Below are 14,750 nucleotides of genomic sequence, written 5' to 3'. Positions count from 1 at the left end.
CTGCCCCCCCTCTCCTTGGTTCTGCCCCCCCTCTCCTTGGTTCTGCCCCCCCCTCCTTGCTTGGTTCTGCCCCCCCTCCTTGCTTCTGCCCCCCTCCTTGCTTGGTTCTGCCCCCCCTCCTTGCTTGGTTCTGCCCCCCCTCCTTGCTTGGTTCTGCCCCCCCCTCCTTGCTTGGTTCTGCCCCCCCTCCTTGCTTGGTTCTGCCCCCCCTCCTTGCTTGGTTCTGCCCCCCCTCCTTGCTTGGTTCTGCCCCCCCTCCTTGCTTGGTTCTGCCCCCCCTCCTTGCTTGGTTCTGCTCCCCCCTCCTTGCTTGGTTCTGCCCCCATCCTTGCTTGGTTCTTCCCCCCCCTCCTTGCTTGGTTCTGCCCCCATCCTTGCTTGGTTCTTCCCCCCCTCCTTGCTTGGTTCTGCCCACCCCCTCCTTGCTTGGTTCTGCCCCCCTCCTTGCTTGGTTCTGCCCCCCCTCCTTGCTTGGTTCTGCCCCCCCCTCCTTGCTTGGTTCTGCACCCCTCCTTGCTTGGTTCTAGAGGGGCCAGTTGTACTGTTAGAGGGGCCAAGCTGGGGCCAGTTGTACTGTTAGAGGGGCCAGTTACATTAGACGTTATTGTTGTCATATCATTTTCTTCACTGCATTGCAGGCATTAGCAGGCAAAAGACCATGTTCATAATCATCATTGTTGCCACTGTCTAATAACGGATGTAAAAAAAAAAGAACGATGGCAAAAAATTTGTAATGTAAAAATTATTTCATACTCCACATTTAGGGGGGCCACAAAGGGGGTCCAAAATTGTTGTCACAGGGGCATTGGCCCCCCCCCGCTAGTGCTCCTAAAGGGCCACCGTACACAGAAGTGGTTGTTTTAGGCAGCACTGAAAAGGCAGGGCAGGCCTCATGTTTGGAGTTCTTTGCAGTGTATAATGCAGTGCAGCCTAGCTTGTTTTACACCAAGACTCGGGGCTAAATCCCCGAAAGTCCAGGTCTGATGACGTCAATGGGCTGAAGCAAGCCTTCCACCCAGCCTAAGGTAATGCAGTATAGTCCTAATAATGTAGTCCAGATAGGGCTGAAGTAAGCCTGCAACCCAGCCTAAGATAATGCAATATAGTCCTAATAATGTAGTCCAGACAGGGCTGAAGGGAGCCTGCAACCCAGCCTAAGATAATGCAGTATAGTCCTAAAAATGTAGTCCATGTAGTTCAGACAGGGCAGAAGCAAGCCTACCACCCAGCCTAAGATAATGCAATATAGTCCTAATAATGTAGTCCAGATAGGGCTGAAGCAAGCCTGCCACCCAGCCTAAGATAATGCAATATAGTCCTAATAATGTAGGCCATGTAGTCCAGATAGGGCTGAAGCAAGCTGTAACGTCTGAGTTCATGTTGGCCAGCAGTCACAGTGGATCTCTACAGTCTGCTAGTAAAATTGCAAGGTCCCAGCACTAGATCTGTGAATCTCCCATATGTAAGGTCCCTAACGGGGATTTTTAGGGCACTAGATCTGTGAATCCTCCCTCCTTAGGGTCCGTCTACTCCTGGAGTCAGAAAAGTCATCGTTGAAGACTCTCTCGATGGTGGAGGGGAGCGAGGCGCGGACGGTGCGCCCCAGGCCTCGTGCAGCGAACACGTAGAGGACAGGGTTCAGGGAGCTCTTCAGGTACACCAGGAACAGAGAGACGTATGCCCCCGTGAACGACGCCCGGTACAGTCCCGCCCGGTCAGGTCGCCCTGCGGCCAGCGCCCGCAGGAAGCGGCAGGTAAAGTAAGGGACCCAGCAGGAGAGGAAGAGGAGCATGGTGAGGAAGAGGACCCGGTACAGCCTGGCCATCTGTCTCGCAGTCGCCGAAGAGGAAGAAGAAGAGGTGGATGGAGAGGTCGGTCCTGCGCCCCCTGCTTTCCCGGCGGTCCACAGCACGGCTACGTTACTCACCAGGAACACCGTCAAAGGCAGGAGGAACCCAGCGACCGTCTCTGTCACAAACAGCCCTGTGCTGTACCCCATGCTTTCCAGACACTGGGTAGTACCGTTGATCTCCAGCAGGTCTGCAGTGTGGAGGTAAGGGGCAGCCAGGGTAGCAGCAAGCCCCCAGAGGAGACCGCACACCAGGGGAACGGCCCAACGAGGACGCTTCAGACTGGACCAGACCGGTCTGAGGAGACACAGGCATCTCTCCACAGCCACGGCACACAGCAGGAAGGCTGCGGCGTATAGCCCCAGGCCTCTCAGGAATACCACCAGGCGGCAGGCTACTTTCCCAATGGGCCAGCTACAGCCGTGGGCCAGGTACGCCAGCATCAGTGGGGTGCGGAGGAGGAGAACCAGGTCAGCCAACGCCAGGTTCACGACGTAGACGCGGAAGCTACTGGCGCCACGCGTCTCCCCTATGCCCAAGCTGCCACGCCTCGTCAGGCGGCCACGCCCACGCCAGGCCAACGCATACACCACTAGGCTGTTCAAGGACACGCCCACCTGGGGACAGATAAGAGGAAGTGATGTCATAAACCAGCAAGACTCTGCAGGAACCTCAAGAACTGAAGCTATGCCAAGTGGGAATGGTCTTGTTCCAGCCCAGCACTAACACAGCTGATTCAACATGGCATGGTCTTGTTCCAGCCCAGCACTAACCCCCCTGATTCAACATCGCACGGTCTTGTTCCAGCCCAGCACTAACCCCCCTGATTCAACATGGCATGGTCTTGTTCCAGCCCACCACTAACCCCCCTGATTCACCATGGCATGGTCTTGTTCCAGCCCAGCACTAACCACCCTGATTCAACATGGCCTGGTCTTGTTCCAGCCCAGCTTTAACCCCCCTGATTCAACATGGCATGGTCTTGTTCCAGCCCAGCACTAACCCCCTGATTCACCATGGCATGGTCTTGTTCCAACCCAGCACTAACCCCCACTGATTCACCATGGCATGGTCTTGTTCCAACCCAACACTAACCCCCACTGATTCACCATGGCATGGTCTTGTTCCAGCCCAGCACTAACCCCCACTGATTCACCATGGCATGGTCTTGTTCCAGCCCAGCACAAACCCCCCTGATTCAACATGGCATGGTCTTGTTCCAGCCCAGCACTAACCCCCACTGATTCACCATGGCATGGTCTTGTTCCAACCCAGCACTAACCCCCACTGATTCACCATGGCACGGTCATGATTAAAGCCGATTTTTGAATCAAGCGTGCTGGAACGAAAACCTAGACAGCAGTAACTGGATTGAAGTGGACTGAACTAGAATGAGTCTCTAGACTAGAGACTCACCAGGAAGATGAATATGGTGATTATCATCTGAGCGATACGGCCCGTCTCTGCCTGCCAGGTATCAGTACAGCCCAGTCCTTTACTGGGTCCCGCTGGGCTGGGAGACGGCTGGCTCAGGAACCACTGGCTGCTGTTCACAACGTTCATAGTGGCTCAGATAGGAAGATATACACCTGGAGCTGCAGGGAGGAGACCTGTGGAGACAGACAGCATGGAGATATATTTTAGTGTGGAGACAGACTAGCTAGACTACAGGGAGGAGACCTGTGGAGACAGACTAGCTAGACTACAGGGAGGAGACCTGTGGAGAAAGACTAGCTAGACTACAGTGAGGAGACCTGTGGAGACAGACTAGCTAGACTACAGGGAGGAGACCTGTGGAGACAGACTAGCTAGACTAGAGGGAGGAGACCTGTGGAGACAGACTAGCTAGACTAGAGGGAGGAGACCTGTGGAGACAGACTAGCTAGACTAGAGGGAGGAGACCTGTGGAGACAGACTAGCTAGACTAGAGGGAGGAGACCTGTGGAGTCAGACTAGCTAGACTACAGGGAGGAGACCTGTGGAGACAGACTAGCTAGACTACAGGGAGGAGACCTGTGGAGACAGACTAGCTAGACTACAGGAAGGAGACCTGGGGAGACAGACTAGCTAGACTACAGGGAGGAGTCAGACTAGCTAGACTACAGTGAGGAGACCTGTGGAGACAGACAAGCTAGACTACAGGGAGGAGTCAGACTAGCTAGACTACAGTGAGGAGACCTGTGGAGACAGACTAGCTAGACTACAGGGAGGAGTCAGACTAGCTAGACTACAGGGAGGAGTCAGACTAGCTAGACTACAGGGAGGAGTCAGACTAGCTAGACTACAGTACGGTGTAACATTGTATTCGTGTTTACCCTGTCACTGTTCTGTGACTGACAGCCTGCAGGACTGGTTTTATTGCCTCGTCCAACGTGTCCAGCTGGGTCTGGGTAACCAATCCTTCTGTTAATGTTAATGTTAATACATTTAATATACGTTTGATGTTCTAAAAATATTTACTCAGAGGCCCGGATTCCCAAATCCAGATTAAACCTTGTCACGGAAAAACAATTATTCTAAATGGAGACTTGCCATTGAAAGAGTGTTTAGTCCAGGACCAGGCTTTAGTCTGGGTCTGAGAAACCTGTCCAGAGAGGGTTTAACGTGTCAAAACCACATGCTTCCCGGTTCATTCATCCTCTGCCTGGAGTATTTCGGAGGAAATGCACAGTGAGTGAGTCAGGGATGTGTTGGGTGAAAAAGGAATGAGGACGATCCCACCCTGAAGTCATCGCAACCACAACCCGAGGTTCGGCTCACCACAACCCGAGGTTCGGCTCACCACAACCCGAGGGTCGGCTCGGCACAACCCGAGGGTCGGCTCGGCACAACCACAACCCGAGGGTCGGCTCGGCACAACCACAACCCGAGGGTCGGCTCGGCTCGGCACAACCACAACCCGAGGGTCGGCTCGGCTCGGCACAACCACAACCCGAGGGTCGGCTCACCACAACCACAACCCGAGGGTCGGCTCACCACAACATTAACATTTAACATTTAAGTCATTTAGCAGACGCTCTTATCCAGAGCGACTTACATGAGGTCGGCTCAGCACAACCACAACATGAGGTCGGCTCACCACAACCTGTGGTTCACTCCTACACTCTCTCTCTCTCTGGGCCTGTCTACACACATCAGACACTATTGTCCTACACACACACACACACCATTGGGGAAAAAACAGTTTGAATCTGAATCAACGTTGTTTCCACATCATTTCAACCAGTGATCACGTTGAATCAATGTGGAAAACTGATTGGATTTGCAAAAAGTCATCAACGTAGGGGCATTTAGTCTCTTTTTAACCTTTGAACCTAAATCTCAACCCAATGTAAATCCTGACTAGACGTTGAACTGATGTATGTGTCCAGTGGGACGCCGCTAATACTAATCTCTGTCTCTCTCTCGCGCTCTCCGTCTTTCTCCTCTGTCTCTTTCTCTCTCTCTCTCTCTCCCTCTGTCTCTCTCTCTCGCTCTCTCTCTGTCTCTCTCTCTCCCCCCTCTGTCTCTCTCTCTCGCTCTCTCTCTTTTCTCTCATTCTCTTCTCTCTTCTCTCTCTCTCTGGGCCTGTCCATGCTTATCAGACATACCTAGCTACCATCCTAAGAATTACTAAATTACAACACACCCTGAACCACGCTCCAACACACCCCTCACCTCCTCCAATACAGCCCCCCCTCCCCCATCCTGCCTTGCAACACACCTTCACCTTCATGCCTCCGGGTCTACTTCCAGCACAATGGGAACGCTGACTTCTGCCAACTCACTGCAACTCTGTGTTCTCTGATAACTTATCAGTTTTCACTGACCGCTGCTGAGAGCCATGGCTTTTTATACAAAAACAACACATAGAAACGATTTCCATTTCACAAATACATGTGCTATTTTTTTTGTGATAAGATATATTTATTTAATAGATGGGTAGGGAAGTTTTAAGGGAAGGTTTGACTTACATGCCTCTGCGTCTGTCGGGCCGCCCTGTGCTTCTGAGACAGAGAGCGAGGAGGAGGAGGACAGAATAAAAGAGGAAGGAGTGGCTAGGCAGAATTTATTGATGCAATCTCTTGAGAAGGTAGCTTGCTAGAGGATGTGTTTCCTCTTCTCTCTCTCTCTCTCTCTCTCTCTCTCTCTCTCTCTCTCTCTCTCTCTCTACGAAGGCAACACTAAACACGTGGAGGATCATTACACGCCTCTGCGGATGCTTTTCCTTTCTGAGTTACATCTACAGGAAGGGTCAGGATTTACCAGGATTTACCATCTGATACAGTATGATACGTCTACAGGAAGGACCAGGATGGAGGATTTACCATCTGATACAGTATGATACGTCTACAGGAATGGTCAGGGTGGAGGATTTACCATCTGATACAGTATGATACGTCTACAGGAAGGGTCAGGGTGGAGGATTTACCATCTGATACAGTATGATACGTCTACAGGAAGGGTCAGGGTGGAGGATTTACCATCTGATACAGTATGATACGTCTACAGGAAGGGTCAGGGTGGAGGATTTACCATCTGATACAGTATGATACGTCTACAGGAAGGGTCAGGGTGGAGGATTTACCATCTGATACAGTATGATACGTCTACAGGAAGGGTCAGGGTGGAGGATTTACCATCTGATACAGTATGATACGTCTACAGGAAAGGTCAGGGTGGAGGATTTACCAACTGATACAGTATGATACGTCTACAGGAAGGGTCAGGGTGGAGGATTTACCATCTGATACAGTATGATACGTCTACAGGAACGATCAGGATGGAGGATTTACCATCTGATACAGTATGATACGTCTACAGGAACGATCAGGATGGAGGATTTACCATCTGATACAGTATGATACGTCTACAGGAACGATCAGGATGGAGGATTTACCATCTGATACAGTATGATACGTCTACAGGAAGGGTCAGGGTGGAGGATTTACCATCTGATACAGTATGATACGTCTACAGGAAGGGTTAGGATGGAGGATTTACCATCTGATATAGTATGATACGTCTACAGGAACGATCAGGAAGGAGGATTTACCATCTGATATGCATGTTGACGTTGGGATGAATCTTGTCCTTGAGGCAGAACTGAGCCATTTACACTAAATGAATAGTTCAAATTGTCAATATACACTGAGTGTACAAAACATTAAGAACGCCTTCCTAATATTGACTTGCAGCACGTTTTGCCCTCAGTACAGCGTCAACTCGTCGGAGCATGGACTCTACAGGATGTCAAGCGTTCCACAGCGATGCTGGGCCCATGCTGACTCCAATGCTTCCCACAGTTGTGCCAAGTTGGCTGGATGCCCTTTTGGATGGTGGATCGTTTTTGAAACACACTGGAAACTTTTGAGCGTGAAGAACCCCAGCAGCGTTGCAGTTCTTTGACACAAACCGGTGCGCCTGGGATCAATACTCGTACCCTGTTCAAAAGGCCCTTAAATATTTTGTCTTGCTCGTTCACCCTCTGAATGGTACACACGCACACACAATCCATGTCTCAATTGTATCAAGGCTTAAAAATCCTTCTTTAACCAGTATCCACCCCTTTATCGACACTGACCTAAGTGGATTTAACATTTGACATCAATAAGGGATCATAGCTTTCACCTGGATTCACCTGATTCATAGACTTTGTCCAGGATAGAGAGTTCACTAGAGATTCATAGACTTTGTCCAGGATAGGGAATTCACTAGGGATTCATAGACTTTGTCCAGGATAGGGAGTTTAGAGATAGGACGGTAATTATTAGCATCTGAGGGATCTCCACCCTTTAGCAGTGGGAAGACATAAACTGATTTCTAAATGCTGGGTATGGAATTGGTCAAGAGACTCACGTTAAAGATGTGAGCTACAGATTCAGTAATAATATCAGCTGCTATCTTTAACAGGTAGGGGTCCAGCTTGTCTGGACCTGCAGCCTTTAATAGTGGCTATGCTTTTGACTGGGTCTTAGAGCGTAGTATCGTCTAATGACTGCAACAGAATAAGATAGTATTTTTGTTTTGTTTCACAATGTTTTAACAGACTATTTCATCACGGAGGAAGGAACTCTTTTAGTCACTGGAGCTCTAAAGTAAAAAACGAAAATCTCTCTCTCTCTCTCACCCCAGCAGTTCTAATATCAATAGATGGCTGTATTAAGGTGTAGAGACAGGAGGTTCCAGGCTGTTATCTTCCATGGTCAATAGATGGCTGTATTACGGTGAAGAGACAGGTTCCAGGCTGTTACCTTCCATGGTCAACAGATGGCTGTATTAAGGTGTAGAGACAGGAGGTTCCAGGCTGTTACCTTCCATGGTCAATAGATGGCTGTATTAAGGTGTAGAGACAGGTTCCAGGCTGTTACTTTCCATGGTCAATAGATGGCTGTATTAAGGTGTAGATACAGGTTCCAGGCTGTTACCTTCCATGGTCAATAGATGGCTGTATTAAGGTGTAGAGACAGGAGGTTCCAGGCTGTTACCTTCCATGGTCAATAGATGGCTGTATTACGGTGAAGAGACAGGTTCCAGGCTGTTACCTTCCATGGCCAATAGATGGCTGTATTAAGGTGTAGAGACAGGTTCCAGGCTATCACAATGTTAGCTTACAATTGGCTCATTCATCCCCCTCTTCTCCCCTGTAACTATTCCCCAGGTCGTTTGCTGTAAATGAGAACGTGTTCTCAGTCAACTTACCTGGTAAAATAACAGAAAAATAACAAAACGTCTACCCCGACTCTGTTTTGGTAAAAAAAAGCTGAGGGATGGGCCTGGAGAAATGTTAACTAACTTTCAGATTACTAGACAGATGCAAGGAATGACCATCCATGATATCAAAATGATTGTTTTTTAACCATGTTATGAGGACTTACAGTGTTTGTTTACATTTACAATATTTACAAACATAGGAGAAAACAAGCTTATATTTCAGATTCTCATGTGACAGTTGAACTAAGCTCATATAAGTTATATTCTTCAAGAATTAATGGATGTGTATGTATATATATAATTTATAAGTCCAAATACGGATGTAGCAACTACAGATTACCTCTTTAAGTCTATCAAAAGTCTACGAGTTTAATCATGTGTCCATTAGACCTGTGGATTTATTTATTTTATCAGCATGAATTAGATTGATCAATAAAAGCCACACTTTTATTCTATAGGCTGGGATCCACACTATGCAGCTGTTATTCTATAGGCTGGGATCCACACTATACAGCTGTTATTCTATAGGCTGGGATCCACACTATGCAGCTGTTATTCTATAGGCTGGGATCCACACTATGCAGCTGTTATTCTATAGGCTGGGATCCACACTATACAGCTGTTATTCTATAGGCTGGGATCCACACTATGCAGCTGTTATTCTATAGGCTGGGATCCACACTATGCAGCTGTTATTCTATAGGCTGGGATCCACACTATACAGCTGTTATTCTATAGGCTGGGATCCACACTATGCAGCTGTTATTCTATAGGCTGGGATCCACACTATGCAGCTGTTATTCTATAGGCTGGGATCCACACTATGCAGCTGTTATTCTATAGGCTGGGATCCACACATGGTTTCGCTCGCTGTCCACTGGATTAAAAAACAATGATTTGATAGGCAGCTTCAACTTCTTGAATTCCACCATAAATTGGGTTCAAATACACGTTTAGATTTGTGATCAGCCGTCCACAACAACAACAATCCGTAAAGGCTCAAATCGCTAAATGAGAGAGCAGCAGCAGTGTGATTCGCGTCAATGCTCTATGTAGATATCAGTAATAAGTGATATCCGTATCGTCCGTAACCTATTTGGAGTGTCATCATAGTGTTCTCTGATTGGTGGTCAGTATTTGGTGTGTGATCATAGTGGTCTCTGATTGGTGGTCATCATTTGGTGTGTCACCATAGTGGTCTCTGATTGGTGGTCATCATTTGGTGTGTCACCATAGTGGTCTCTGATTGGTGGTCATCATTTGGTGTGTCATCATTAGTGGTCTCTGATTGGTGGTCATCATTTGGTGTGTCACCATAGTGGTCTCTGATTGGTGGTCATCATTTGGTGTGTCATCATTAGTGGTCTCTGATTGGTGGTCATCGTTTGTTGTGTCACCATAGTGGTCTCTGATTGGTGGTCATTATTTGGTGTGTCATCATTAGTGGTCTCTGATTGGTGGTCAGACTCGCTCAGGTGGAACAAACGTAAACTTTTTTTCAATGTTTTTTCAATGTTGATTTGAACGTCGATGAGAAAACAGAGAAGCGTCAAAGATTTTCAGAGTTTAAAAGTAATCCTCTCTCAGTAATCATGTCGTTTTTCTAAAGTATCTGTAATCTGATTACAATAGTTTTTTGCTGGTAACGTAACGAATTACAGTTACCGTTTTTTTATGTCTAAGGTCCCTCCGTTCAGGCCTTCTTCTCCAGTGGGTTTTAGTTGAAGGAGATGAGGAAAGAGGACGTGAGGAATGGAGGAAAGTTAAGTAAATTAATTAAAATGGGGGGGGGTCTGCATCTGAGCCAATGATGTTGAATGTTCAATGTCAGTTTGTCAGGACACAAAGCCACAGGCTGCGTCCTACATGACAGGGTATTTCCTACAGCCCAGGGTACATAGGGAGGCCCATAGGGAGGCCCATAGGGAGGCCCATAGGGAGGCCCATAGGGAGGCCCATAGGGGAGGCCCATAGGGGGGCCCATAGGGGGGCCCATAGGGAGGCCCATAGGTGTCCATAGGGCTCTGGTCAATAGTAGTGTGCCACATGGTGAAAAGGATGCCGTTTGCGACCGAACCACACTGTGTTCTGAGGTCACAGAGTTCTCAGTGCTCTCCTAGTCTGACTGTGAGGGGAATTCCCCTGTCTAGTTCAGATTCCTAGCCAAATCCTTCATCGTTCATTGTTCCTATCAAGTGACTGTAAAAATGCCGTACCCCTCCCCCCCTCAAAACCCCTACCAACGGTCTCAGGTGTGTTCTGACTAATCGTCCTTTATAAACCGGGTCATTGTTCGTGTCGTAGGGTCTTATATGAATAACAGTGTTAAAGTTGTTGGTTTTGTTGGTAATTCCAGTTGTCTCTGTGTATTTCCCCCTGGGTACTGTATTTGTCATAGACAGAGGACTGGGGAATTGACTTTTAATCAAATGATTTTACATATTTCCATTTTTTTTTGTCATGTTATAACAGGGAAATTGTGTCATGGATAACAATACTTTAATTTCTGAGGTAAAATATCTTTCTAAGTGTGTTATGTTGGTACTGGCAGTCCACATTTCATCACATCTCTGGAAAATGACCAATGAAACGGACCCTTGACTTTTTAAACACATTTTGTTGTGTTACGGATTAGATTACATTGAGATTTTTATTTTTGAGGTCACTGGACTACACACAATACCCCAATAATGTCAAAGAGGAATTATATCTATTTACATTTTTACAAATTAATGAAAATGAAAAGCTGAAATGTTTTGAATCAATAAGTGTTATACCCGTTTGTTATGGCGAGCATAAATACACGATATATTCAAAAGTATGTGGACACCCCTTCAAATGAATGGATTTGGCTATTTCAGCCAAACCGGTGTATAAAATTGAGCACACAGCCATGCAATCTCCATAGACAAACATTGGCAGTAGAATGACCTGTACTGAAGAGTTCAGTGACTTTCAAGGATGTCACCTTTCCAAAAAGTCAGTCTGTCAAATTTCTGCCCTGCTAGACTTTCCCCCGGTCAACTGTAAATTCTATTATAGTGAAGTGGAAACACCTAGGAGCAACAACGGTTCAGCCGCAAAGTGGTAGGCCACAAAAGCTCACAGAACGGTACCGCCGAGTGCTGAACCGCTTAAACTACTGAGTTCCCAAACCGCCTCTGGAAGCAACGGCAGCACAATAACTGTTCGTCGGGAGCTTCGTGAAATGGGTTTCCATGGCTGAGCAGCCGCACGCAAGCCTAAAGATCACCATGCGCAATGCCAAGCGTCGGGTGGAGTGGTGTAAAGCTCGCTGCCGTTGGACTCTCATTCTAGGCGATTTTGTGGCAAGAGTTCAGGGGGAAGGCCCTTTTCCTGTTTCAGCATGACAATGCACAAAGCGAGGACAGTGCACAAAGCGAGGTCCATACAGAAATAGTTTGTTGAGATCAGTGTGGAAGAACTTGACTGGCCTACACAGAGCCCTGACCTTAACCCCATCGAACACCTTTGGGATGAATTGGAACGTCGACTGCGAGCCGGGACCTAATCGCCCAACATCAGGGCCCCACCTCACGAATGCTCTTGTGGCTGAATGGAAGCAAGTCCCTGCAGCAATGTTCCAACGTCTAGTGGAAAGCCTTCCCTAAAGAGTGGAGGCTGTTATAGCAGCAAAGGGGGGACCAACTCCATATTAATTACTTCCCTGAAGAGTGGAGGCTGTTATAGCAGCAAAGGGGGGACCAACTCCATATTAATGCCTTCCCTGAAGAGTGGAGGCTGTTATAGCAGCAAAGGGGGGACCAACTCCATATTAATGACTTCCCTGAAGAGTGGAGGCTGTTATAGCAGCAAAGGGGGGGACCAACTCCATATTAATGCCTTCCCTGAAGAGTGGAGGCTGTTATAGCAGCAAAGGGGGGGACCAACTCCATATTAATGACTTCCCAGAAGAGTGGAGGCTGTTATAGCAGCAAAGGGGGGGACCAACTCCATATTAATGACTTCCCTGAAGAGTGGAGGCTGTTATAGCTGCAAAGGGGGGGACCAACTCCATATTAATGATGATGTTGGAATGAGATGTTGGACGAGCAGGTGTCCACATGCTTTTGGTCATGTAGTGTAAATTCAGGAGTAAACATTAGCTTAACAAGTCACACAATAAGTTGCATGGACTCACTCTGTGTGCAATAAAAGTGTTTATCATGATTTTAGAATGACTACCTCATCTCTGTACCTCACACATAGAATTATATGTAAGGTCCCTCAGTCAAGCAGTGAATTTGAAGCACAGATTCAACCGCAAAGACCAGGGAGGTTTCCCAATGCCTCGCAAAGAAGGGCACCTATTGGTAGATGGGTAAAAATAAAATAAAAGCAGACATTGAATATCCCTTTGAGCATGGTGAAGTTATTAATTACACTTTGGATGGTGTATAAATGCACCCAGTCACTACAAAGATACAGGCGTCCTTCCTAACTCAGTTGCCGGAGAGGAAGGAAACCGCTCAGGGATTTCACCATGAGGCCAATGGTGACTTTAAAACAGTTACAGAGTTTAATGGCTGTGATAGGAGAAAACTGAGGATGGATCAACAACAATGTAGTTACTCCACAATATTAACCTAAATGACAGAATGAAAAGAAGGAAGCCTGTACAGAATAAAAAAGTATTACAAAACATTTGCAACAAGGCACTAAAGTACTACTCCCAAAAAATGTGGCAAAGCGATTAGCATTATGTCCTGAATACAAAGTGTTATGTTTGGGACAAATCCAACACATTACTGAGTACCACTCTCCATATTTCCAAGCATGGTGGTGGCTGCATCATGTCATGTGTATGCTTGTTATCGTTAAGGACCGGGGAATGGACTTAAGCACAGGCAGGATCCTAGAGGAAAAACCTGGTTCAGTCTGCTTTCCACTTGTCAAGCCTAGTCCCGCAACCCCCCTCCAGTGGTCCACGTCGCCACTGCCACTGCTTCTGGCACCATCATTACGCATACCTGGACCTCATCATTACACACACCTGGACCTCATCATTACACACACCTGGACCTCATTATTACACACACCTGGACCTCATCATTACACACACCTGGACCTCATCATTACACACACCTGGACCTCATCATTACACACACCTGGACCTAATCATCACAGACACCTGGACCTCATCATTACACACCTGGATCTCATCATTACACACACCTGTACCTCATTATTACACACCTGGAACCCATCATCACCTTTATTACTCTCCCTTTATCTAACCCTCTGTATCCTCAGTCATCAGGTAGTATTGGTTTTGTCTTGTTCAGTAAACTTCTCCTGTTTTATATTATCTAACCCTCTGTATTATTATTATTATTATTATTATTAAACTCACCTTCTGCACCTGCTTTCTGACTCCCAGCGAAAACGTTACACCACCAGACACTGGGAGATTAATTCACCTTTCAGCAGGACAATAACCTAAAAACACAAGGCCAGATCTACACTGGGAGATGAATTCATCTTTCAGCAGAACAATAACCTGAAAACACAAGGCCAGATCTACACTGGGAGATGAATTCACCTTTCAGCAGGACAATAACCTAAAAACACAAGGCCAGATCTACACTGGGAGATGAATTCACCTTTCAGCAGGACAATAACCTAAAACGCAAGGCCAAATCTACACTGGGAGATGAATTCACCTTTCAGCAGGACAATAACCTAAAAACACAAGGCCAGATCTACACTGGAGTCGCTTACCAAGAAGACAGGGAATGTTCCTGAGTGGGCCGAATTACAGTTTACACTTAAATCTACTTGAAAAATTGACGGCAAGACCTGATAATGGTTGTCTAGCAATGATCAACAGCCAATTTGACAGAGCTTGAAGAACTTTGAAAAGAATAACGGGCAAATGTACAATCCAGGTGTGGAAAGAGCATAGACTTTCTTTCTTCGTAGAGTTTTTTTTCTTAGTGGGTCGATCAGCCTTTAATCAGCTCATAGAGTCTTAGTGGGTAGATCACCCTTTAATCAGGTCATAGAGACTTAGTGGGTAGATCAGCCTTTAATCAGCTCATAGAGGCTTAGTGGGTCGATCAGCCTTTAATCAGCTCATAGAGACTTAGTGGGTCGATCAGCCTTTAATCAGCTCATAGAGACTTAGTGGGTCGATCAGCCTTTAATCAGCTCATAGAGACTTAGTGGGTCGATCAGCCTTTAATC

The 14,750-nt window shown here is 47.1% G+C and overlaps 1 protein-coding gene across 3 annotated transcripts; it reads right to left on the bottom strand.

Annotated features, from left to right (window-relative positions):
- Positions 1-473: 473 nt before the first annotated feature.
- On the bottom strand, positions 474-5,888 carry LOC106575937 (C5a anaphylatoxin chemotactic receptor 1). 3 transcript variants are annotated; one of them, XM_014152687.2, is made up of 4 exons: positions 5,804-5,856; positions 4,166-4,253; positions 3,267-3,460; positions 474-2,467 (listed from the first exon to the last, which is right to left on the bottom strand). In XM_014152687.2, the coding sequence occupies exons 3-4, from the start codon at positions 3,411-3,413 to the stop codon at positions 1,493-1,495; spliced, it is 1,122 nt and encodes a 373-aa protein (XP_014008162.1). In that variant the 5' UTR covers positions 3,414-3,460; positions 4,166-4,253; positions 5,804-5,856; the 3' UTR covers positions 474-1,492. The 3 variants fall into 3 exon arrangements, with proteins under 3 accessions (XP_014008162.1, XP_014008166.1, XP_045569960.1); XM_014152691.2 differs by lacking the exon at positions 4,166-4,253 and having other exon boundaries at positions 5,804-5,888; XM_045714004.1 differs by lacking the exon at positions 5,804-5,856 and having other exon boundaries at positions 4,166-5,505.
- Between the last annotated feature and the right edge of the window lie 8,862 nt (positions 5,889-14,750).

This window comes from Salmo salar, unplaced genomic scaffold (genome assembly GCF_905237065.1).
Source record: "Salmo salar unplaced genomic scaffold, Ssal_v3.1, whole genome shotgun sequence".
Lineage (NCBI taxonomy): Eukaryota > Metazoa > Chordata > Actinopteri > Salmoniformes > Salmonidae > Salmo > Salmo salar.
This window is presented reverse-complemented; position numbering and strand designations above follow the sequence as displayed.